This window comes from Motacilla alba, chromosome 1A (genome assembly GCF_015832195.1).
Source record: "Motacilla alba alba isolate MOTALB_02 chromosome 1A, Motacilla_alba_V1.0_pri, whole genome shotgun sequence".
Classification (NCBI taxonomy): domain Eukaryota; kingdom Metazoa; phylum Chordata; class Aves; order Passeriformes; family Motacillidae; genus Motacilla; species Motacilla alba.
In genome coordinates this window covers 38,651,530-38,675,287 of record NC_052031.1, presented here as the reverse complement: position 1 = coordinate 38,675,287, position 23,758 = coordinate 38,651,530, and the positions used below count along the sequence as shown (strand labels likewise).

General features: G+C 36.6%; 1 protein-coding gene across 1 annotated transcript in view; it reads right to left on the bottom strand.

The window, feature by feature from the left end:
- OTOGL (otogelin like) overlaps nucleotides 1-23,758 on the bottom strand; it is a 94,262-nt gene that overhangs the window by 48,250 nt on the left and 22,254 nt on the right. Inside the window, exons 16-26 of the mRNA XM_038154548.1 lie at nucleotides 23,051-23,196; nucleotides 21,378-21,501; nucleotides 19,524-19,701; nucleotides 18,620-18,744; nucleotides 16,580-16,789; nucleotides 15,583-15,748; nucleotides 14,445-14,519; nucleotides 13,864-13,916; nucleotides 13,018-13,180; nucleotides 9,808-9,915; nucleotides 8,629-8,767 (exon numbers count right to left, since the gene is read on the bottom strand). Of these exons, the coding sequence (XP_038010476.1) occupies nucleotides 8,629-8,767; nucleotides 9,808-9,915; nucleotides 13,018-13,180; nucleotides 13,864-13,916; nucleotides 14,445-14,519; nucleotides 15,583-15,748; nucleotides 16,580-16,789; nucleotides 18,620-18,744; nucleotides 19,524-19,701; nucleotides 21,378-21,501; nucleotides 23,051-23,196 (1,487 nt within the window). The remainder of the gene's footprint in view (nucleotides 1-8,628; nucleotides 8,768-9,807; nucleotides 9,916-13,017; nucleotides 13,181-13,863; nucleotides 13,917-14,444; nucleotides 14,520-15,582; nucleotides 15,749-16,579; nucleotides 16,790-18,619; nucleotides 18,745-19,523; nucleotides 19,702-21,377; nucleotides 21,502-23,050; nucleotides 23,197-23,758) is intronic.

The following is a 23,758-nucleotide window of genomic DNA, read 5'->3' as shown; positions in this document are numbered from 1 at the left end:
TGGGAAGAAATCCACATGAAAGTTGGGGAAAAATATTATGGGAAAGATAGTGGGTGATCCTCTTACACGAGAGAGAACAGAGAGGAAAGGAATTGTAATAGCAATTTTTTCCAACCAATGTTATGTATTTTTATACAACTATTAAAAATAAAAACAAAACAAAAAACAACAAAAAAATAGGAACCAAAAACCTGAGAGCCAAATTGATTATGCAAATACACATTAATTTCCCTTTACATCTCTTACATGGCTGCAGATTATTTTCACTCAAAATATGGCAAAGAAGCCTGCAGTACACATTTAAGATATGAGATATTTCTAACTTTGAAGCAGTTGAGTAGAAAAGGAGAGCAACATGACGGAGTAGGTTCACTGATGAAAATTCAGGGGGAGTGAGATTATTCCAGCTACTGACTTATCCTCAAACAATTTCCAGATGTTTGCTAATGCATCCATGATAACTCTTGCCTATTTCTTTAAAAGTGACTTCTGAAAAGGATACATCTTAGGCAGAAAAAAACTCTCAAAAACTCCAAAAAGATGTAGGACAAGTATGTATATGTGTATGTATGTATATATACGAGCAACAGGAAAAACATATAATTATATAATATTTTCTTTATACATTGAGTTTTCTTCCAGTAGATTTTACTGCAATATAGAGCTGTTGCATGTTCTGAAGGTTTGTAAAAAATATAATTCAATTTTTTTAATCTAATAATAATGAAAATACATTACTGTAAATATTTTACTTTATCTACTTAAAATAGAACTTTGTTCTAACTCCATGTTTCTGAATTTTGAAAACACTACAAAGAGGTCACTGAAAAAGTTTTGATTTTCTTTTTTTTGTATTTTAAGAGATCTATATGAAAAGGTTGGAGAAAAAATCATTTAAACCAGATTTCCTTTTGTTTCATTTACTTAACTTTGCCTGCTTGTGTACCAGATTTAGCTTTTGCACAGGTCATATTACTGCAATCCCTTTCTAATTAAAAATGAGACCTTCTGAAGACTGAAGATTTGGAAACATTTGAGTATTTGTTTCCAAGTGACACATTCTGTAATATGAACTATTCTGAATTACAAATCAGCAGCACAGTTCATGGTGTTAGTTCTAATATCTAAGCATGTATTTACACGTATTTACAGGAGACCTGTTAGTGTTGTTTTATTAATAATTGTATTATAAATGTTAATATTTTGTTGTTGGTTGTAATGATAAAGTGCAAAAGGAAAATAAAGGACAAGAGCTCCAGCAAACGATTGCAGAAGCTAGAAAGCAGAAATTTGCACAAAGATTTTATGTTTTTCAATATTAAAAAAAAAGGTTGTGTGTTTATTTACACTGTTGAAGTTCAGTTTTTAAATATTCAGACAAAACAAACCTCATATCCTGACCTTAATCAGAATACATAGAATTCACATTTCTCATAGTTCACCAACACCCAGAGTCAGAGGCCATAAAATAAGCAACACCTGCAGGTGTCTGGCCCAAGCATCCCACCCCTCCAAAGAGAGAGAAGGGCTGGGTGCTACTGCTGCACTCACAACTCTGAAACAGCAGCACAACAGTCTGGGCTCTGCTCATTTTTTATAGGGCTGTATCATCAACAGTCCACAAAGCTGAACCCACCAGAGACCTTCCAACTCAAGCAGCCATTCTGTGAACTGCCTTTTCAGGCAACCGTAAGAATACAACCTTCTGGAGTCAGTATAGCCAAGGGGCTTTTGAATGATGAACATTAACCCAAAATCAGAAATTCAAGGCAAAAGATCACTAAATAGCAAAGTCCTTAGTAAGGGAATCCAGCTTCTGAATCACACTATGCACACACCACCTTCAAATTGCCATTCTCATGGTAAGAAAATTTTCCCTAAGCCTTTCCTGGAAGCCCTCCATGCTAATCTGCACAAATTGAAAGAAATCTTTCCTTTGTTGGAGAATAAAAGTGATTCATTCACTGCATAATTTAATGGTCTGGAGAATCAGGTGGTGGAGGCGGAAAGGCATGTAGAGGTAATTGAGTCTGAAATCATTGATCTGAAGAAAATGGAACCAGAGCAGAAATCCATTGCCAACTGTAATCAGATCTTTTGCTCACAGAAGGAATAGAGCAAATAGAAAAACAGGTACAGCTGAAGACAGGATGGAAAGGGATGTCTCCCAGAGGGAGCTTGCTATTGACCTTTACAGGACTTCAGAGACCCAGAAAAAAAGAGGACATCCAGAAAGGTTTCCTCTGAAATCATGGGACTCATGAAAAGCAAACTGTTGGTATTCTTTGCAACTAGAGCAGGGCAAAGTATTCACAGTAAACAGTTTTTTCACTGAAATGTAGTATCTTTCTTTCTTGGGCACAAATTTTCACACAACACATCATTATTTCTACACAGTTACTGCTGCTATAAATTATTTGACAAGTGTTTTAGGTGGAAATATTTTGGTACATCATTTACTCATAAAACTACACTTTAATTAAAGAATTAAAGGCACTCTGATTGAAACCCCATGTACAGTTTTATTCCCTGAAAAAAATGAAAATTACTTTTAGAGTCTGGTGTCCAATATTTAACATTTGTAATTTCAAATTCAACATTGTTTACTTTCCCATTAAAATCTCCAGAATCCATTAAAAGAAACTATTTGTCTTAACTACAAATAGTCAGCTTTACAATGTTGATTAACCATGAACCTGCAGCTTTAATTCTCTATAAGGCAACTGACAGCAAGAAGAATGTATTTATTTTGCAAATAGGCTATGAGAGAGACCATGCCAAATATTTAATTCTACAGCTTTGCCAATTTCATGGATCTACAGTCTGGCTACCTGGTACAAATTATGTTGAAAAAGAGCTGCACAAAAAAATTACAGATATTCAATAAGGGATCATAGGATGAATCCTACTTCTGACTCCTCAGATGTGTCAAACAAGTAATTGAAAAATTGTTGCTCACTGTGTGATTGCTCCAGCTTATGCCCAGTCATCGTCTGAAAAATTTACCACCCAAGATAAATATATCAGCAAATAATAGCTAAAAGATTATCAGTACATCAACAACCTCTGTATTAAGCACTGGAAAAAAAGTATAATTTACTAAGAGCTTTGAACTTGTTTCAAGTTACAAAAGAAGGGGAATGCAAGGGAAGAGTTCCCAGGCTGTATTCCCCAGAGCAGTCCAGGTATCTAGTTCTGGGGACTGCTCAGCCATAGAACCACTTGGGAAACGATAGTGGGGGTTCCTGAGCTGATGTATGTTTTGTCAAATGAACTTAACAAATGAGCTCTTATTTAATGTCTGCTGACCCAAAAGAGTTACATCTGCACTTCTAATTGCCATAGTGGTTTGATTATTTGATCAAATGGCTCAAAATGGTTGTTGCTTTCACAATCCCCCCATTTTGGCTTTAAAAGAGTTTTCATGATTGCATCAAAAAAGCTTAAAAAGGTGGCTTTAAAATGGTCAAACCCCCAATGGCGGGTGAAAGGAAGTGAAAATATTTTTACCACATACTTTGAATTTAAGACAATCTAATATATTAAATAGGAATACTTGAGGAGAAGCCTTAGTTACGCTGACCTTCATCTTTCAGGATATAGGAACAAAACAGTCCATCCCTTTCTGTGCTTTAGGACCTTCTTGAAAACATAAGGTTAGTGGAAACCTAAGGTTAGTGCATATATTTCAGTGGGGGTTTTGGGGTGTTTTTTAAAACCCAGGTGAGCATTGCAACAGAGCACCCTCTCATTTGAGAATATTCTGATGGGTAATTTATCCCTCTGAACTGCTTGAAATATGCCCTGCAGTGGAGAAAATATTTTTTTCTGAGAAATGCTACTAATAATTTTTTGGGGAATATTTTTTCTGAGAAAAAATTTTCTTCTGTTTCACAGAAGAGAACATATCTGAGGGGCTCCAAGTGCACTGCCTCTACAAGCCTTAATAGAAATGCTGAGCTGCAGGATTGAAAACCACCAAAGGCCAACACTTTTCATAAAAAGACTTTCATTTTACCATAAGAGCAGAAGCCTTTGAAACAGGTAAGGGGAAGAAACAGACAGCAACTAGTAAAAAGTTTGCCAGAAAAATAACCCCATTTTTAGAGGAAAGAATCCATCATCAAAGAAAGTAAAATAAGACAATAAGGAAGAAAATGGAAGAAAAAAAGATATTTAACTATTTTCAAGTAAGAAACTGTTTGACTTTGATTTTATCATTCATATTTAGACTAGCAAAATGAAGTGTTTACATCACCAACACTGATAAATGAGTTTGTCTGCTAAGATTTTTTTTAACCTTTGAAATAACTGAGATTTTAAAATGTTAAAAAAAATATTGATGTCTTCTCTGTGAAGGACATTCATCTATACAGGGACTTCACAATTCAGTGTATAATGTAACTCCTAATTCCTTTATAAAAAGTGAGACCCTACTGCCCTAATATTCTTAATTGCCGATCTAAATATTTTCTGTCATTTTCTGCCCAATGGACAAATCTGTTGAACTAGTTATAAAGGGTTTTTTCATACGCTTACAGTCACCTTAAACAAAAAGGCCCACCAGGAGACAATGATGTTGAAAACAAGTAAGTTTCATAATTGGCTGAAAGCTTATACTTGATTTTTCTCCCACAGGAGCACAAGGGCTCCTTATTAAAAACATAATAAAGGTAAGGATGAGTTCTTTGTTTGGTACAGTGGAATATGATGACAAATTAAAGCGTTGTTCAAACAGATCAGATTTAGGAAGGCCAACAGCCAAATCAAACAGCGAGGGCTGGTAACACGGATGGGAACAGCACATTATCATGCCTCTGGGGATGACAGATTCAGATTATAATTCTTGTACTCAGTTCTACATCTGGGAAGAGCTCATATGCCAACAAACTGATTGTAGCTATAATTTTCCTTATTGCCCTGCTACAACACCTTTAGGGTTAGTAGAAACAAAGCAGTCCACTGCTTACAGGAAAAAGAATAAAGGATAAAGAATAAAGGATAAAGGATAAAAGGGAAAGGACAAACTTATTACAATTTTGTGTATACAATACTACAGCCTCTTTAGCTGCTTCAATTTCAGGAGTCTGGTGAGAATTTCATGTTATCCATAAAAATCAGCCTCGCAACAGCTCTGCAAACCTGTTAAATCAATGGGATGTGTATTAGCAGCTGTGAAATCTATCATCTGTGATACCTTACAGGCAGAAAACTTGAAGCACACAGCACACACACCCTGATGGCAGGGAGTTGGACTAGAAAACCTTTAAACTCCCCTTCCAACCCAAATCATTCTGTAATTCTGTGATAGTGTTAAAAAAAAATTTAAAAAATGGTTTGTAGAGCAGGTGGCACAGTTTATATGCTACTGCCTTGGATAGCTGTGCCTCCCAAGATGTTAGGCAAGGAATTTAAAATTTTGCAGTTGTATATATACTTTTCCACCTTTCATCTGGCTTCTCTATTTCAATAACAGGCTAAAAGAGATAAGGCCCTCTTACACACCTTCTCAACAAGTAGTAGCACAAGGTAGACTCATATTACTTGGATACTGCTATTTAAATGTCACAATATAGGGGAAGAGGATTATACAGAGAGAGAGACATGGAAACCTCTGCTCTAGGAACAAATAAGAATACTTCAAACAAGAGCAGCCTCATCATGCTATCATGTCTGCATATATAATGCAGCTTAACCACATCAGGATGTGGTAAAAGTGCAGTGCAACTATGTATATACAAATAAAAGCAAATGTGATTATCACTCAGGCTGCCACTATGAAGATGTCCATTATATGTGTTTCATTTCTTTTCCTCACATAAAATTCCAGTCCTGCACAATAGTAGCTAATTTAGTGCCTAACTTCATGATAATGTAGTTACAGGGTTTTTTTCCTGTTCATTGGTTTGCATTTGCTTGTTGTTGAATTTCCTCTTTTATTTTATTATGCAGTGTTTTCTGCCATAAGATCTCCTAAAGCTTTTGTTTCAGCTGTTCAGACTGAATTTTTATCATCAGAATACCTCAATCCTCACATTATCTTTTCAAAATTGTTTCTTGCTGCTGAGTGCAGGTCTCAGCATGGATCCTTGTGGGATTTCACCAGGATTTCTCCCTCCAAAAAAAAAAAAACAACAAAACGGCCACTTACTGTTGTGTTTTAACCTCTGACTTGTAGTTGGTTCAGGAGAGGAAAAGAAAGATGATTAAGGGACTGGAGCATATCTCCTACAAGGAAAGGATGAGGAAGCTGGGCATGTTCAGCCTCCAGAAAAGATGACTGAGAAGAGATGGCATCAACGTTTATAAAAGTCTAAGGGAGGGCGCCAAGGGGATGGAACCAGGCTCTTCTCAGCCAAAGAACAGGACAAGAGGAAATGGACAGAAAGAGATGCACAGCAAGTTCTGCTTAATATAAGGAAGAATTTCTTTACTCTGCAAGTGACTGAGCACTGGAACAGATTGTCCAGAGAGGGTGTGAAGATAAGGAAGAACTGTCTGAACACAATCCTGTTCCATGCAGTCTAGGATGACCCTGCCTGAGCAGAGAGGTTGGACCAGATGACCCATTGTGGTCCCTTGCTACCTGACCCATTCTGTGATTTTGTGAATTTGTGTCTCAAAGAATATTCATTCTCATCCTGTAGGAGAGTAGTTTCAAAAAAATATTTCTTGAAATCTTTCTCCAAAAGTTCTTTGAGCTAAAATAACACATACTAACTTGATTATCCATATCCATATATTACCTTCACAGAATAACTCAGAAGACTCATCATGCATTAATTTCTTCTATTAAAACAAAAAAAAAAAAAAAAAAAAAAAAAAGAGGTGGTTCAACACTTCCCCCATTGCAATTTCTCTTAATTAAAATTTCTATTAAGTTCCTTCATATATAGATCAGACATATTGCTCTGTTCCAGTAAAATTCAGCCATTAATTCCTTTTAAAATATTTGGTTATCCTGCCATCTTCCATTCCTCTGATTCCAGGGTTGCATATCACATAGTTCATCAGTTGTGTGTTTTAGTTCCCTCAAAACTCTGGAGCATCTGCCATAAAATCCCATCCCTTGTCTCTTTTTCTTTTTTTTTTCCCCCTTAAAAATTCTGTAAACATTTCCCAGTCAAAAATCAGCCCAGAGATACATCTTCTGTTCCAGACACAATTCTGCAGTGCCTAATATGTACTAAAGAATCCTTCAATATAGGTCACGAAAGCTTTCCATATACTAAAGAAAGAAAAATTATGGACAAATTAGACTATACTTTCTCACATTAGCTGAGTTTGGGAAAAAAATGAGCTTGAAAAGCTGAAAAAAATTCTGAGAAGTCTGAAAAGCAGATCTGTATAGGCAGCATTTTCATCATTTGTGTCATGCTCACCTGAAGAATGGCCCATTGGCAGTGTGCCACATGCCTTAATTATCTGGCTGCCAACTTTATTCTTGGATGCCAAATTCTCCCTATGGTTTGTTTCCAGATAGGTTCTTTCTTACACAGTAGAGTGACAGGTGATATTTGATTGTAAAGGCCAAACATTCCAGTACCACAATAAAGTTTGAAAAAGGAGCACAGATTTGTCTTACAAACCTCTTTGAATGAATGGCACAAGAATTGAGAAATTATAACCTACCTTCCCACATCATCATAGAGGCAAGATGATTTTACGGTAAGGTAACCTCCTATTTTTTTGCATCTTAGAGGAGGAAGGCTTGTACAAAGGTTCGTATATCTCTAAGAGTAAGAGCTCTTTGATCATATATGATACATGACAGGAATTTGCTGTGAGGTATTATTCTTTTTCAAATATCTCTTTTTTCTTTTTAAACACATACAAAAAATCTGGAACCAATGTATTTTATTTCACAGCTGTGAATACTCTACTAAAACATACTTGAAATAAACTATTTGCAGTAGTCTTTGTTGAAAAATTAAGCTTTATTCTTAAGCTTAGACAGTCAGGAAAATGAGTATTCTTTTAAACATATTACTGTAACTGACAACACAGACAATCTTAAAATAGCAACAATTATAATAAACAATAGTGGTTTTAGTAATAGACTATATTTTTGAATGTCAGTAATGGTATTTTTAAACAAAAAGCTAGCAATGTACTCTAAATGTGTGCTATGAGGAACATAAGCATGTAGCTGCCAGACAATCTCAATGAATGATTTCACTGTTGAATTATGAAATCATTGTGTTTGATATTATTATACACATACAATCCAGATCTGATGCAGATCATGTTCAAGAAGAATTCCAAGCAGCCTGAGCTCATCACTAACCCTAGGCCAAGCAGGGTTTATAGATAATTATTAAATAAATCTATGGATTATACCTAGTTCTAACAGTTTCCATAGTGTTATTCTTTGCTCATGGTGGCAAAAGCATGGTTAAGGTAGAACAGAAAACACTGATTTTTCTTTTTCTCTAAACTATAGAGATATGCAAGAACACACTCACATACCATTTTCAAACAGATGAGCACAAGATGTCATGTACAGGTTCTTCTTTCACATCTGTTCTACAACGGTTTTCTTAATGTTTGTTTCCATAGATCAACTCCTGATGTTCAAAATACTTGTTTTCTCAAGGGCACAAGAAAACATACGACCAATCCTCTTACCTTTAGCAGGTAAGTTTGGCAGTCACTGACATAATCATACTCCAGCCCATCAAAGGTGTAATAATGTCGGTCTCCATAAATGGTGCACACAGCAGGGCAGGGGTAACTGGTGCAGTTGAAGACGCCTCTCCGACAAACACTGCAAGGAGAACCAACAATCAGGATCTTGTCATAATGGCAGTCTTCTGCTGTACATTTTCAAGAAAATAGCTTCTCGTGTTCTTTATTTCAAATCACACAGAAATTCAAGAATGGAATAAAATTCTTAGACCTTGAAACAGAGAGCTATACTGTGAATTGCTTCCGAAGATACTAGTGATGCCATGGCAAGAAAGTTCTGAACATTTTGCCACTAGTCCATCTGTACAATAAAAATGCATTAAAAAAAAAGCAAAATCTCAAACTTTGCAGGGCTTATGCAAATATTTCCATCACTGCCTCCAGTGTAGATAAGGCACAACGCCGCAACACGCTCATTTGTAAGCATCAGTAGTCTTTTTTTCCAAATTTTGATAAAGGTCTGCAAATTTTTAAAGGAAAATACCTCCAGTTGCTACCTGTAAGATTTCAGGATGTCAGACAAATATGGAATGAGTTTAAGAAATTAATGCTGATATTTTGCAAGATTACTTCTCCTGTCAGCTATATTCAGTGGCTTACACAAACTTATATGAAAGTAGTACTGCCATCCTCTATTTTTGCTTGTGTAAGTGTAAATCCTCAGTTGATTTGCCAGTGTGGTTTTTAACTGATTAAAAGCTGCCATGCCAATTTTATTTTTTTTTATTATTAAATATGCATTTAACTGATTATAGATATTTTGGCTAGAAAAGTAGCATATCTCTTTTTCTCCTTGGTTGTCTTTCATTATATTCTATTCTGCAAAATGCCACGTGCTCATTCCAGAGACTAACAAATATATGTGGAATTAAGCATTTTTTCTTGACTACTTTTTAACTTGGATATCTTCAGCTTCCTTTTCAGATCTGAAAAGGCACTGACCCCAAAGTCTTCCTACTTTTCCAAGCCTATCAGTAAGCCTAATAAAAGATATATCCTCCAACTATCTATAAACAAGCATATATATTTTTGATTTTCAAAGTACACAACACATTTTCTGTATCAGTTTCACTTTGGGTCTAGATCCAGATGATTTGAATGTATGCAGAATGAACTCACCAGGTATAACACGGAGTAGCTATCACTTCTCCTGACAGAAATTCTCTGTCTTTCCAGGTGCAGGGGCAACTGTCAGGAATATAGCATTTCCCTCTGTGCTCAGCCATCCTTCAAAATAAAAAAAAATTATTAAAATGAAAGAGTAATTCCAAAAGAAGATCAATGTAACTGAATGTGTGGTATATTGTTGAAACCCAACCAAGAGCAACCAGTCTTCCACCCAGCTAAGGAAAATTGTTTCATCAGCAAAAGCTGTCCAAATCAAATGACCTCCACTGTGCACAGCTGGAGACCTGGCCAAGCCCACAGCGGCAGCTCTCCCTCTATCTAGAAAGGGGTATGGTGGTGTGGGCTGTAGCTGCCATGCAGGAGGGTCAGTAGTGCAGTTACTCCTCTCTGAAAACTCCGGAGCATCTGGGTACCATGTGAGCTGCTGAGGCTGTGGCCAGACTGCCCTTCCCTCTCTGCTGCTCTCTTATCCTGCTGTGCCAGGAAAGCAGCTGGACTGAAGTGCCTGCTCCTCTGCACAGACAGCACCTGTCCTGTTCTGAGTGAGCAACAGTGAGCTGGCCTATGGCACCTGCTGCACAGTCTATGAAGAGCAGTGGTGGAGGTTGCTTGCCTGCACAAGGGAAGTTGAAACAACTAACAAGGTTAAGACAAAACAGGCATTTAATGCAAAAAGTGTCAAATCTAATTAGATCAATATGTGACCCAGATATATGGTCAATCACATGTTTGCTATCTCAATTCCACCTATTTAGCAATTTTAACTTTCTTAACAAAAATGTTACTGACACTCCTAGTGCTGTTCTTTAGGAGAGAAATTCCTGGAGTTGTCATACAACACATAGCTCAAAGCACAAACTAGAGTTTTTTTCACTGGAAGTTGAAAGAAATACACAGTTTCATTTTCTTCACCCCATTACTAAAACAGTAATCGGCTCTAAGTAAAAGAGTCAGGTGTTCACAGTATTTCTCAAGGATAGGAAAACACCAGAACAGATGGCTTGGGAAGGTACTTGGTCTCTGTCAATAGAAGGTAAATGTCTCCAAAGAATAACATCGATATTGCTGGTGCTGCCTAAAGGCAGGAGTTTAATGTAGCCCCATGAAGTCCCTTTCCACACTGCTCTGTGCACCTGCAACTCAGTTTAGCCCCATATCTCCAGTTCAGTGTAAGGATGACTTTCAGTCTATCTTTGGGTATCTTTGAATTTACTGCCAGCTCATTTCCTCATGAAAATTTGGGCTGTTACATTATTCAACTTCTAAAGTATATCAGAGACTTCCAGCATTTCCAATTCTTTGTCACCTCTTCAACTACTGATTAAAAGAACGACAAACTGTTGTGCAAGAACCTTAACAATAGAAAATGTTAACCATTTTTACTTTAGGAAGACCATTCTTTTGCATACTAGAATCCATCATATCATGGTTTTCCAAAGGAAACAGTTTCAATACCACGCACAAACTGCTCTACTTTACAAGCACCATAAATACCCAGAGTGCTAGAATAAGGCGCCAGTCTCTAGAGGAATTCAGGATTCCACCCCAAAATCTTAGGTCATTCAATCAAACAATGGGTAGTAGTAGAAATAAGGTGGGAAAGGAGAACCAAGGAGAAGAAAGGCAACTTAAGAGAATTTTTAAAAGTACACTACAGTAAAATATCTCACAACAAGTTTTTAATGACTTGTACACTTAGATTTAATAGCAGGAGATACATGTTTAACATTTTCTTGCAGAAGAAAGAGGCCTTTTGAAACTAATTTTTAAGATAATACAGCTGGCTCCTTCCTAGTTCAAGCCATGCTTGCTTTTTGGAACCATGAGGCTGAAAGTCATAATTACGTGCAATTTAACAATGAGGACATTACTAAATGCACTAAGTGTTATACACTTACTTTTCAACCTCATAGCAAAAAGACTGCTTATTCTCTCATGTAATAAAAATAATTCATGTGTTTTACTCTATTATTCAACAGAAACTTAGGATTTTGCTTGTCTGTACTCCTGTTATATTTCAGAAAATAATCAAGTAATACTCAATTTGAAATGGTATGACTGTGAAAGCGAGGCTTTAGCTCTGTTTTTTAAACTTTTATTTTAGTTTCTTCAAATTTTCAAATGAACTTTCAAGTCAATGCTGCTAATTTAATTTCATGTAAATATCACAGTGCTGTATCAGTTTATTACCAGTTTACTGCTTTTACAGATTCATGCACTTTTTGTGCTAAAAATGATTGTTTATTCCCATTACATTAATGGTCCTGAAAGCTAAGTTCTCAGTTGAGGCAGAGGTTTAGAGGACTACAGAATACCAGGCAAGAGCTAGTGAAATCTTAAATAGCCCTGCCTGAAATCTCTACCTTCACCAGTGCTTAGTCATCTATGAACATCACAAGGTGATGGAAGGGGAATGGTGACAGTCTCATTTATACTCTGATCTGTGCACAACTCATACACTGTCAGGAGGCCACCGGCTACACACACAGTGAAACAAAATGGAAAGTTGAGAAAAAAAAGGGAGCACTCCACCTGATATGGGCAGCAATTACCGCATTTGCACAGTATATTTGACTCCTCGACCTGAAAATGCACACAGGAGGTGTCAGGGGAGGAAATGGAAACTAAGGGAAGAAGTGGTGATTGATGCTGACACAAATAGAAGTTTTTAGATTTTATACTTGAATTTGACCCCTGCCAAGCTCAGCAGACTGTTTCTGGGCACCAAATCCAAACACACAAGTTGAGAAAACAAAAAAAGGACAGAGGAATGAAGAGAAATAGGGCAGAAACTAGTCCATACACCTGCCCTCCCTGTCCCAGGCTGGGCACCGGCAATGTAAGCCTGAGTAGAAATTTAGGTGAGACAAAGACTTAGGCAGCAATGAGCAGGAGCACAAATGGTTTCCATCAAAATATTTTGTCATGTTTGCATTTACATTCAAATAAACTGCACTGTGCAAGTGGTGGAAGTCATCTCCTGTCCAGATAGTCCCAAATACCAGCCAATTGGAATGGTCACAAGCTGGATATCTGATGGCCTTTTAGCTGTTACTGTGCATCTGCAACAACTTACAGAACAATAGTTTCAAAATTAGAAGTGTGATACCACTGGAATTTAACAAGCAAAAAAATTTGCAGAGTTGAACTGTGGAAAATATGCATTTGGCCTGTGTTTCAGGTTATTCCATCAAAGCTTACCCAGGGGGGCAAATGCAGCCACTTGCACAGGGTGGTGAGGGGACACAGGAGAAGTTCATGGCAAGGTTCGCACAAGAGATCCCACAATTCACACCTGCTGCTGGTAACCCAGGCACAGGAGATCTGCAGTCATAGTAGATTTTTCCTTCAGGGCACGTGTGAACTTCAAATGCAAAATGAAGGTTAATTAAGATCAACTGCTCTTTTCACTGAAGATTTTCAATTTGTTTTTGTTCACAATCTATTTATTGGGATACAAAGGGAGGTTACATTACAGTTCATATAGGAATGCAATTGGACTAACAGTCTATGACAAAATCTATATTACAGACACATAAAATTAATATGAGTTCTAATGTAAAAAACGAGTAATATTAAGCATCTGGAGGTATATGTCCTGGATCTCACACACAGTCCATTCTTAATGACAGAGCCATTACACCTTAGGCAGAAAAAATCCTTAGAAGTGCAATAATATTCAAGGTACTTCTAAATCCATCAGAAATGCATTAAAAATTTACTTTCTAGAAATCAAGATCTTAAAGCTTCCTAAATATGGATAGTGAGCCTAATTATAGCTATTCCCATGAGAACACATTGACCTAGATGTCACATGGAATTATTTATTTCTTTTAATTTCCCAAGTGACTGTCTGAATTTGTGCTACAGAAAAAGAGGGAAAACCCCCAAGATTATTTGTGCTCCTAACCTCCTAATTCAAATATTTTGTGATTTAAATTTTTGTGATCTCATCATTTAAATATATATGAGGAGAAAAACAAATTACTATTCAATATCAAATTCTCTATTTGTGCAACTTTTATATGGGATAAGACCGTAAATTACCTATATTTTCTGTAGTGGCTTCAATACATTTCACTGTTCCATTCAAACATTGACTAGAAAAGAAAAGGAAACCCATTTTTATTCAAGGGAAAAACGCTTTTTAGCCACCATGTTAAAAAAGATTATACAATTCAATCTAATTTAAACAACAGAAATTAGGAGGAGAAAGAGAATTAAAATCCAAAAGCTTGAATTCTGCTCAATATTTTCTTGGTAGTTTCTAATTCTTGATCTGTAGGGAGGGCCTAAATTCAGAGTTTATGTACTATGTCATTTCCTAACTTCCACTGAAAGAAAAAAAAACCTGAGTATGTCAACCCCTGTAAGAATGGAGGGCCAGGTGATTTAGGATGCAGGCAGTATAACACAAACCCTTATCCACCATAGCTTACAGAATTTTCCAGGTATTTTGTTGAAATAATCAGGTACATAATCCAATTTATATTAGGCTCTTTTTTACTAAGTATGCAAAAACATAATATTGATAAACTTTCAATCTACATGAGAAAAATTCTCAAACCACCTAAAGATGTGTTCAAACTGTGATACAAGAAAGATAAAACTCTTGCACTCAAACCTACCAGGAGCCTGTTGGAGTAGGAAGGATTTCCCCAGGCTGCAGTGCTTTGCCTTTGTAATGACAATGACAGCCAGATCTGTTAGAAGAATAATCATGCATTTAGGTAAAAAAGCAAGATGAAATGGGATTTAAGGGCCCTCTCTTTATCAAGCTGTTATGATATGCAGGTCTCATCATAACATTAATTTAATTCATGAACTCAATCCTTATATGTACAATACTCTTTGAAATATAAAAACTTAAAGATGACAGACTGTATTGAAGTCAGTGGCAAAACTCATATCATCTTCAACAAAGCCAGGATTGTCCTCAATCTGTATACTTTTTATTTGCTGTTTCTGTGCATTATTCTAATAGAAAGGACTTTTTCTTCTCAGTTATGGGAGTAGAATGAAAACATGCAGTTCCCATCCAAAGTATTGCTAAAATCATAAGGTAGAGCAATTGTGATAGCAAAATCCATTAACTCTGTGATAAGAGCCAGACAGGTTACAATTAGCAACAAAATTACCTAGAAACCATGAAAAAATATGTGAATAAGTTTGTTCACACTCTTGAATAGTTTAAAACAGTCTTTATCCCTACAGTATGAACTTCACTGATCTTTCCAAAATATATGTTGCAATGAACAGAAATAATTCTGTAACTACCCATGGTGGTAAGCTGTAAAATTTTTGGTATGCAATATACAAAAACTGTTCCCTCTCGCTGACCATTTCTTCCCATTTGACTGAAGAGGTTTGCATTGTGAGAGAGAAAAAAAGACGCTTCTAGCCACTCTTCCCATACCATCCCTTCCTTTATGGATTGTTGTTTTATAGATTCCTTCTCGCTTTTTTTTCAAGTGCTAAAAAAAAGGTTTTCAAATGAAAATGCTATCCCATCAATTTAAAAAGTTTCACTACCCTTCTCTAAAGCAGTTTGACACATCTGCTGTAAAGTGAAGCAGATGTATATACACACAGTAACAGATGAGGCCTCATATTGATTAGTAAAACAGAATATTAAATCTTCACATATTGTTTGTTATCTTCTGTAGGCAGTCTGCATCTTGAGGGAAACAGCAGAAAAGCTACTTTAAATCTAGCTGGAAAGAGGAAAATGTGCCTATACATATATTCTATTTTTTTATTACTTACATTGATACACAAAAGTTGACTGACTCTTCAAAATACTTCCCATCAGGACAATTACATCCTTCTGCACAGTCATCAGCACACATATTTGCCATAGAAAGTGAAGCACAGGAATGTTTACAAAAAGAAGAGCACTGATGATAAAGCATACCACTGTGACACATCACAGCTGGAGGAAAGAGAGGGAGAAAGAAGGGAGAACAGCATAACTCTTAAAATGTGAGAAATGGAAAACAAAGTAGTATATCATGGAAGGTCAAAAAAATTGAAGCAAGGTGGTCTCTTGCTGCACTGGGTTTAGTTGAAAAGCATGAGAAAAATATACTGTTTTACCAATTTCTTATGTTAGAAATATTTAGATTGAGGTGGGGTTTTGTTAAAATAATTATTTGACTGGAATAATCTGTTTTGTAAACAGTAGTTTTCTGTTCTTTCTATATATCAAACTGGGCATCTATCTAGGAATTCAGGCTTCCAAGAGGTGAAGAATGGTCTAGCTAAGGCTGAGGCTTTGCTATACAGCTTAGAAATACAGCAGTTGGACTTCAATAATCCTTGTGGGTCCCTTCCAACTCACAATACTCAAAGATTCTGTGTAATGCTTTGTTTTAAATCATTACTGTATCACACACCCTGCCCTGCCCAATCTAGGGAGACCCTGCCAGCCTAGCTTGCCTTCCCTTAGGGAATGGCTCCACTCCTGCCACTCCCTGACTCCTTTATCCTAATAGGGGCTTCCATATGACTTAGTGCTTCAAAGAAAGAATTCCATTTCTCTCTGTGACCGATAGAAAGGCCAGACATCCCTATGAGGCAGCTCCGGGGCACCAACTCAGATGCCTAATGTAAAGGCTGTTACCATTCTCCCCTAGTACATCATTACACCATGGCGCAACTCTAGTTTCCAGGAAAAAGAAACCCCTGTATTTTGTGGAGTGATGGAAATTTGTAGAGTTTTACACATTTCTAAAAGATATTCCATTATGGAAATGTTACTCACCACAGTAAGAAACATGAGATCTGAAGTCAATGACGACGCCGTGCTTGCCACAGACATAAGCATAGTGCGCCAGAGCATTGCAGAGGCAGCTGCTCCCACACTTGCACGCGTCGAAGCGGCAGAGCTGGTAGTACAGCCCTGGACTGATGTAGGCATGGCAGGGAGCAAACAGATCTTGGTTGATGATATCACAGTGAGATGCATACCCAGCTAAGAGAAGGTGACATTGTTTTAGCCAGGTCCATTTTAATATAACAGTTAGTCAAATGAACAACACAGAATATTAAAATCAAATATAGCCAGGTGTGCAATAAACACTTGCATACATATCTGTCTGTAAAATTCTACAGCTTAAAATTTATATGACAAGAAACTCCCTCAACAGCAAACTCCACTTAAGACAAAATTAACTGTACTAAAACTAAATATTAAGTTATGCCTTCCTCTTATAACACAGGAAATTTAAACATCAAAATAATATATTTCAAAAGAAGAGTTTAAGAGTCCCCCAAAGCTTGGAATATGGTCTTCCTACTTGGCATTCATTTAGCTTTAACATCAACAATGGCCATGTACTTCCTGGCATGTGGTCTCAGGAAGTATTACAAAGCAGAGCTTGAGGGCATGCAAATCCAAGCTGGCCATACACCTTCTAGCAGCAACAAACCCTCTGGCCACTGAAGCAGACTACCATCACAAGTGGTGGAATAGCTAAGGAACTCTGTGATGTGGATTATATTTAAGCCACTTTTGCTGCTAAAAGAATGCACCTCTCCTTCAACCTCCATGTTTATTTCCACGTACACACATTGACAGAAGAATTTCACATTTTCTGGACTATCAGTAAATTAGATTCAAGGACTGAACTTAACTCAGTTGAAAATTAACCTGACAAAATAAGTAACCAAACAAAAAAATCTTTTTTTTCTTTTTCTTTTTTTTTTTTTTTTTTTTTTTTTTTTTTTTTTTTTTTTTTTGTTAATCAGGTCACTATCATCTTAGACCTGGAAAAGATGGCTTGTAGCGTGGTGTGGATCACTTCACTCTCCACTGCTTTTTCACAGTGATTATTAGAGGATCATAGCAAAATTCAGTTTGGAGAGGACCCTGAGAAAGTCATGCAGTCCACCCTCCTGCTCTAAGCAGCTCACATTTATGTCAAACTCCACCTTCACTGAGCCAGCACAGAACTGAGGGTGAGGCATGAAGGCTCTGAGCTGATCTGGCTGAGAGAGCTGGCTGTCTTAAGACAGACAACAAGGAGAGTGTATAAACTTCTAGAATTTCCCACAGTGTTAGAGATCTATTGTTATTCTAGCCTTGCTTCAATTGGCTTTAAATATGAATAAATCCCACATCCCTAGTGAGATCTGATGTCTGAAATATTAAAAATATTAGACTACATTCTGTCAGAATTGGCAACTACAGTCTACCCATTGTCTTCATTAATTGAGAAGAACAGCAATGCAAAAAGGAGACAGTGAAAGTTCAACACAAACCATAGGCATGCCGACCAGCCAAAACTAAATCTTTGCCCAAGAATTTGAACAAATTCAAGGCTCCCAGATTGTCTGCATCAGTTTTTGTCAGAGAACAGAGATGGAAGATAAAGAAATTTTTAATGCAATAAACATGGAGAAGCCAGAGACAGGACTTTTATTCTCAACACTGTCTCCTGAACTTTCTTGAACAATCATGCATCAATCTTTCCTCTCAACTAGCAGAATTTACAAGACCATAGATAGTGAAAAATCTGCATGCATAGTAGACAGCAGAATTTAGTGCTCATAGCCGGTACAGTCAGCACTAAATGACCAAATAGCTTTTATTTATCAAGTATGTACTTCATTTTACATACTAAATGTATGGGAAAATGATCTTTGCCAGAGGCAAAAAAAAAAAAGAAAAAAAAAAAGAAAAAAGAAAAAGTGCACATCTAAACCTGACGCTGAAATACATTAATACAATGTGCAACTTTTTCACAAACTGTCCCATAATAATAAGATACAGCCAAGTCCAGACTCCCATGTGAAACGATACCATTTTGCTGATTCGCGTTGCAGGGATCAACCACAGGAATATTGATAGGCATGGAGCAAGCTGAGGAAACCTTCCATGCATTGGCATGAAGTTGTGGAGTCCCTTCTATCATCCCTGCTGGAGATCTGAAAAGGGAAATATCAACACTGCAGGCATCCTGCTGACCTTAGGGTGCACATGGGTGAGGATGCAAGTTCATTAAAAAGGCTTAGATGCAGTCACATTCAACAGTCAACATGCCAAAAGAATTTCCATCTCTGAGGTATAAAAGAAGAGAGGGCATTTGAAACTTTTTCCTCAATATTTTATTCCTGTGCAAATGTTCCTACAGTCCAAGTCTGCTGTGCAGACAAGTTTTGTGACATTATAGCTTGAGGAACTTAGGAGGAAATAAGGTTGAAAAGTAAGGAAAGCGCGCCCTTGTAATTTAAATATTCCTGTGTTAGAATTATAATTTTTTACATTAAAACTTGATGTGGGGAGGAAAATCAAGCAGTAGTAAGTGTAAACCAAGTGAGGATGATATAAGATTATCACTCACTCTTTTTCTCAGTGCTCATATATTTGCTCTGAAGACAAGGGAGCAACAAGAAAGGGAAAAGTAATAATAATTATATTATTAATATATAATATATATTTATATTATTAATATATTTCAAATAATATCATCGTCCAGTACCTTCTACAAATAATATGGTAGCTTTCTATAATTACTTAACAAAACATCTTTAAATGCATAAATTTTTTTCTTTTTTATTTATAAAAGTGACTACCATTTTAATTAAGACAATTTATATTGGTTAGTTTAATAAAGTTTGAGCATGTTAATGAAATTAAATCATCAGATGATTATGTTCAACAAAACTTCTCACTTGTTATTAGACACGCACACCATGCAACTTACAGAAAATCATCTCTTAAATTTCCATTGTAAGTTCCACATAGTCCTAATGTTCTTCTCTTCCATCCGACATCAACTTGAACATAGATCCTCTCTCCATCTTTAGCAAACAGTATCTTCAAACCAAAACTAGTTTTCAGTTGAACAAACAAAGAAGATATATTCTGAATTTCAATAGCCCCTGAACATAGCAAAAGAAGAAGAAAAACAAAGTCACTGAAACCCAATTTCTAAGTTGTACTGGTTTACTCATTAGGCAAAAAAAAATTTTGAAAAATCAGACATAAAATGAAAAGCTATGCACAACCTCACCATCAGCCAAATATCCTCACACATTCTCCATCTGAACTTATTTCCAGTAACAACACAAGTCAGGAATTCCAGATACTGTTGACATTAAAAAAATCTCACACCTTTCTGTACCTGTGCGTTAGCTACAGACCATGATTGCACCTCTCTTTGTTGTTGGTTTTTTTTTTTGGTTTTTTTTTTTTTGGTGGTTTTTTTGGTTTTCTTTTATTTTAGAAGAAAGCAATGCAACTGCAAGCTTCTGGCAATGAGAAGGCAAGACAAGAAACCCCTTGTTTCTTAGTCTCCAGTCATATTACAAGAGTAAGTAACAGACGTCTGTAAAGTGCATTGAATCTTTAGATAGCGGGTTCTCTCTTACCACTATTGACATGACATCAGTATAGCTCCTTCCTTGGACTGTATGTGAACTGGGCCCCTATCAAATTCCCAGCTTTCCTTCCCAGCAAATCCATTATGTGAGGAAATGGAAATTTCACAGTCACAGCATTCCTTTGCTATACATTGTTGGGCTACTTGCAGCTGAAGGCCTAAAGTAGATCTACCTTCACAAGCAGCCTCTACACATGCACACACACACAGTCTCAGGTGCATAAACCAAGAGAGGAAAATAAAATCCTTAAAGATGTCCTTAGGGGATTAGACTTACTAGATACACACAATTATCAAGAATGTGACACCAAAATACTTTTCATAGATTATATTTGTTGCAGACTGTGGAAAGAGACAAGAAAGTGAGCAGGGACTAATTCAAAAGAAATAAAATGAAGTTACCAATCAAATTATGAAGCCGAACTGTCAACATAGAGCATAACTGAGCTATGAAGCTCATTGCCATAGGAAACTGTGAATGCCAAAAGCAGCACTGTGACTGGACAAATTCAATGAAGAAAAGACACAACTGCAATCACCAGCACAGGACTCCCTAAAATCTGTTTTGCTGAAGGCTGGGTAAGAACTTTACTCTCACTTTACTCTTCTAGAAAGAGACTAAAATTCCAGTAACTGGTGACTGTAAATTTCAAAATTAAGCAATATAATTTCTACCTTCAGTGCTTAATTTCATAACATGCTTTTAAGGCTGGTTTATTTTACTATCCTTTCCAAAACCATGAAGTAACCTGTCTGAAATCACAACATAAGTCAGCAGTGAAAGCAATAAAATCCCATGGAGCACATGGATTCTTTCCCATTCTATTTAGTCTAAAAAGCTTTAAACAAGCTAGACCTTAGCATCAAAGTCTCTTCATCTCTTTTCTTTTTCTTACCTCTCTCCCCCTAAACACAAACAAAATTAGTGGAATTTCTAGGTACTCTGTAAGATAAGAAATGCAAAGAAATGAGGGCATAATGAAGGACTGTTTTACAGACGATAAAAGTAAATTTCTGTAATTAATACTAATGTTCTAAGAAGCAAGTGATTGTATGCTTTTATAAGTTATGTTTAAAGAAATTGCTTTTTCATAGACTGATGTTGTTAAAAAGCTTTGGAGCATATAAGAGACAGAATGTGAACTTGAGTAATATTCTTCTTCATGCACTTCTTACCATTGAGGTTAAAAACTTGGCTAGGGACAGTTTGGATTTGACCATGTCTTGTGAGAGTGACTTGTTTCCTCACATCATCTTCAAGAACCAGTGTTATAGACTCAATGCAGGCGTGGTCAAAGTTCTAAGTAGAAACAAGTTTCACCATCAGAAGCAGGCAATGACATTAAGATTACCATGGAAAACAGAACCAAACAAACAGGGGGGGAAAAAGCATATAGAAAGGAAATATTAGAACTGTCATCAGGTAAATCAGTTGTAAACTACCGCTCAAAGTATTAAACAAGGCACTCAAAATTGTATGTACAACATTATATAACATTGCTCATGCATAATCTTCATATGCTAGGAGAAAGCATTTTAGCTATTATGGCAGTATTATAGTAAGTGGGCAGAGGTCCCCAGGTACTGATACTGGGTTGAAAATTCCATATTTGCAAGTCACCTCGGGTACTGTTCATTGGTGGGTTAACCTTTGGTAGACCAAGAGTCTGACCCGATCTAAATCAAGCTGCTGCAACCAGAGCACAAATGCAGCAATGCAGGAAAAAGAAGCTTTGGCCCACATAAAATGTAGTGATGATCTCTGATTACAGACAAAAAGGACATAAATTCTACAGTATTATATTACAATAATTTACAAATATTTGGCTATTGAAAAATTGTGACCTATAAACCATGTTACATGCACCATTTTAGTGTGCAATCCAGGCAGAATTTATGAACCTAAATACAGGACAAAAGCCAACACAGAATTAGCTGAAACCAAGCACCTTATGCTCCCCAGGGACCCCTCTGTTTTCATCCAGTAACTTTTCAAGGTGCCTAGAGTTCTCCAAAGGGTTATTATCAGTGGCAACCTTATTTTTCAGTGGCTACCTAACCAACCATTTCATGCTCGAGGCCACCTGAAATGCAGAAACAGCTTTCTCAGCACCTATGCAGGAGAAGGAGGTGCTTTACGAGAAAGGCAGAGAGACACCAGCTCATAATCAAGCTTTTGAAAGGAGGACACGAGAGACAGTCCCAGAGTAGGGCACTGCTCCCTGCTGAGGTGTTCAGACATCCCTGTCTTCAGCACATGGTCAGCTATGAGTCACAGTCTCAAGGCCCCTCCTCCTGAGAGCCTAACAGCATCATTAAATCCACTCTCACAGGTAAGTACTCTTTATAAGCACCTTTATTCCTAAAGCCTGTTGTTGAATGTCTGCCAAAATATTTTCAAACAAGTATGTGTGGTGCCTAGTCTCACATATGGTTTTCTAAAAGGCATTGTTCCAACAAATTAAATCTGTTATAACACATAAAATAAAATCTGAAGCTACCAAAAAAAATTTCTTGCCTAAATAGTGATGTATTAAACCTACAGTTCTGCCAACAGCAGTTTTTCCAAAGCCTGACATCTGTTGGTACCATAACTAAAGATGTTTATACAACTTTAATGTGCATAAATTAGTAACTTTTCAGATTTGATCCCTCTAAAGCTGCAATAGCTTTTATAAAGGGCAGTATAACATGTAGCAACACAAACAATTACAAAAAATAACTGTAAGATGGTTTCAGTTTATATTTTCTATTTAACATTACCAAGTAGTTTACAGTAGAACTTACAGAAGATTGCCTGAAATATGGATGGACCTGATTGTTTCAACATTTTTTTAAAAGTGGCTTACCTGTCCACAAGGTGCTTTTTGTAAAGTGATTGTGAATTTGTTTTTTCCAGTGCCTTTTACCAAAATGTACTGGCAAATCCCAAGAAAGGTAAAATGACGTCCATCAAATGTCGTGAAATGAGAGCTGCCTGTGATGGAGCACTCAGCTTGAGAGAAAAAGTATAAAGAATGTTCACTTACATAACAATGTATCATTATTCTGCAAATTATGTAAGGGAGGAATAAAAAGAAACTTTCTCCTCATTTCTAGGTATATAATCCAGACTAATCTATATAACAATAATGGCATTTAGAAACAAATTATGCTAGAAACATCTATTTCCAACAGATACCATCTCATAAAGAACACATCCATGTGCAGCACCTTTTGGTTCTAACTAGGTGAGATGCCTATGACTAAAATACAGCAGACTTTTCTCTTTATTACAATTCAGAAGTATCTTAGAATCTTTTTGTCATTTTTTTTCCCCATGATTCAGTATGAAGAGGACAAGCCTCTTTCTCCATCCTTCTAGGTATTATGGAAATGCTTGCTACCACAGCTATAAAGGGGATGCAAGTGTCATCAGGGCCCACATTTTTGGTTTTTTTCCCAGTTCAAATCAGTAACGCACTGCTGAAGCAAATCTCCAGCTCATCCCCACTTACCACACTTTCATTGACACCATGGGATAGCATCAGAGCACATGAACTAGATCCATTTTGGCT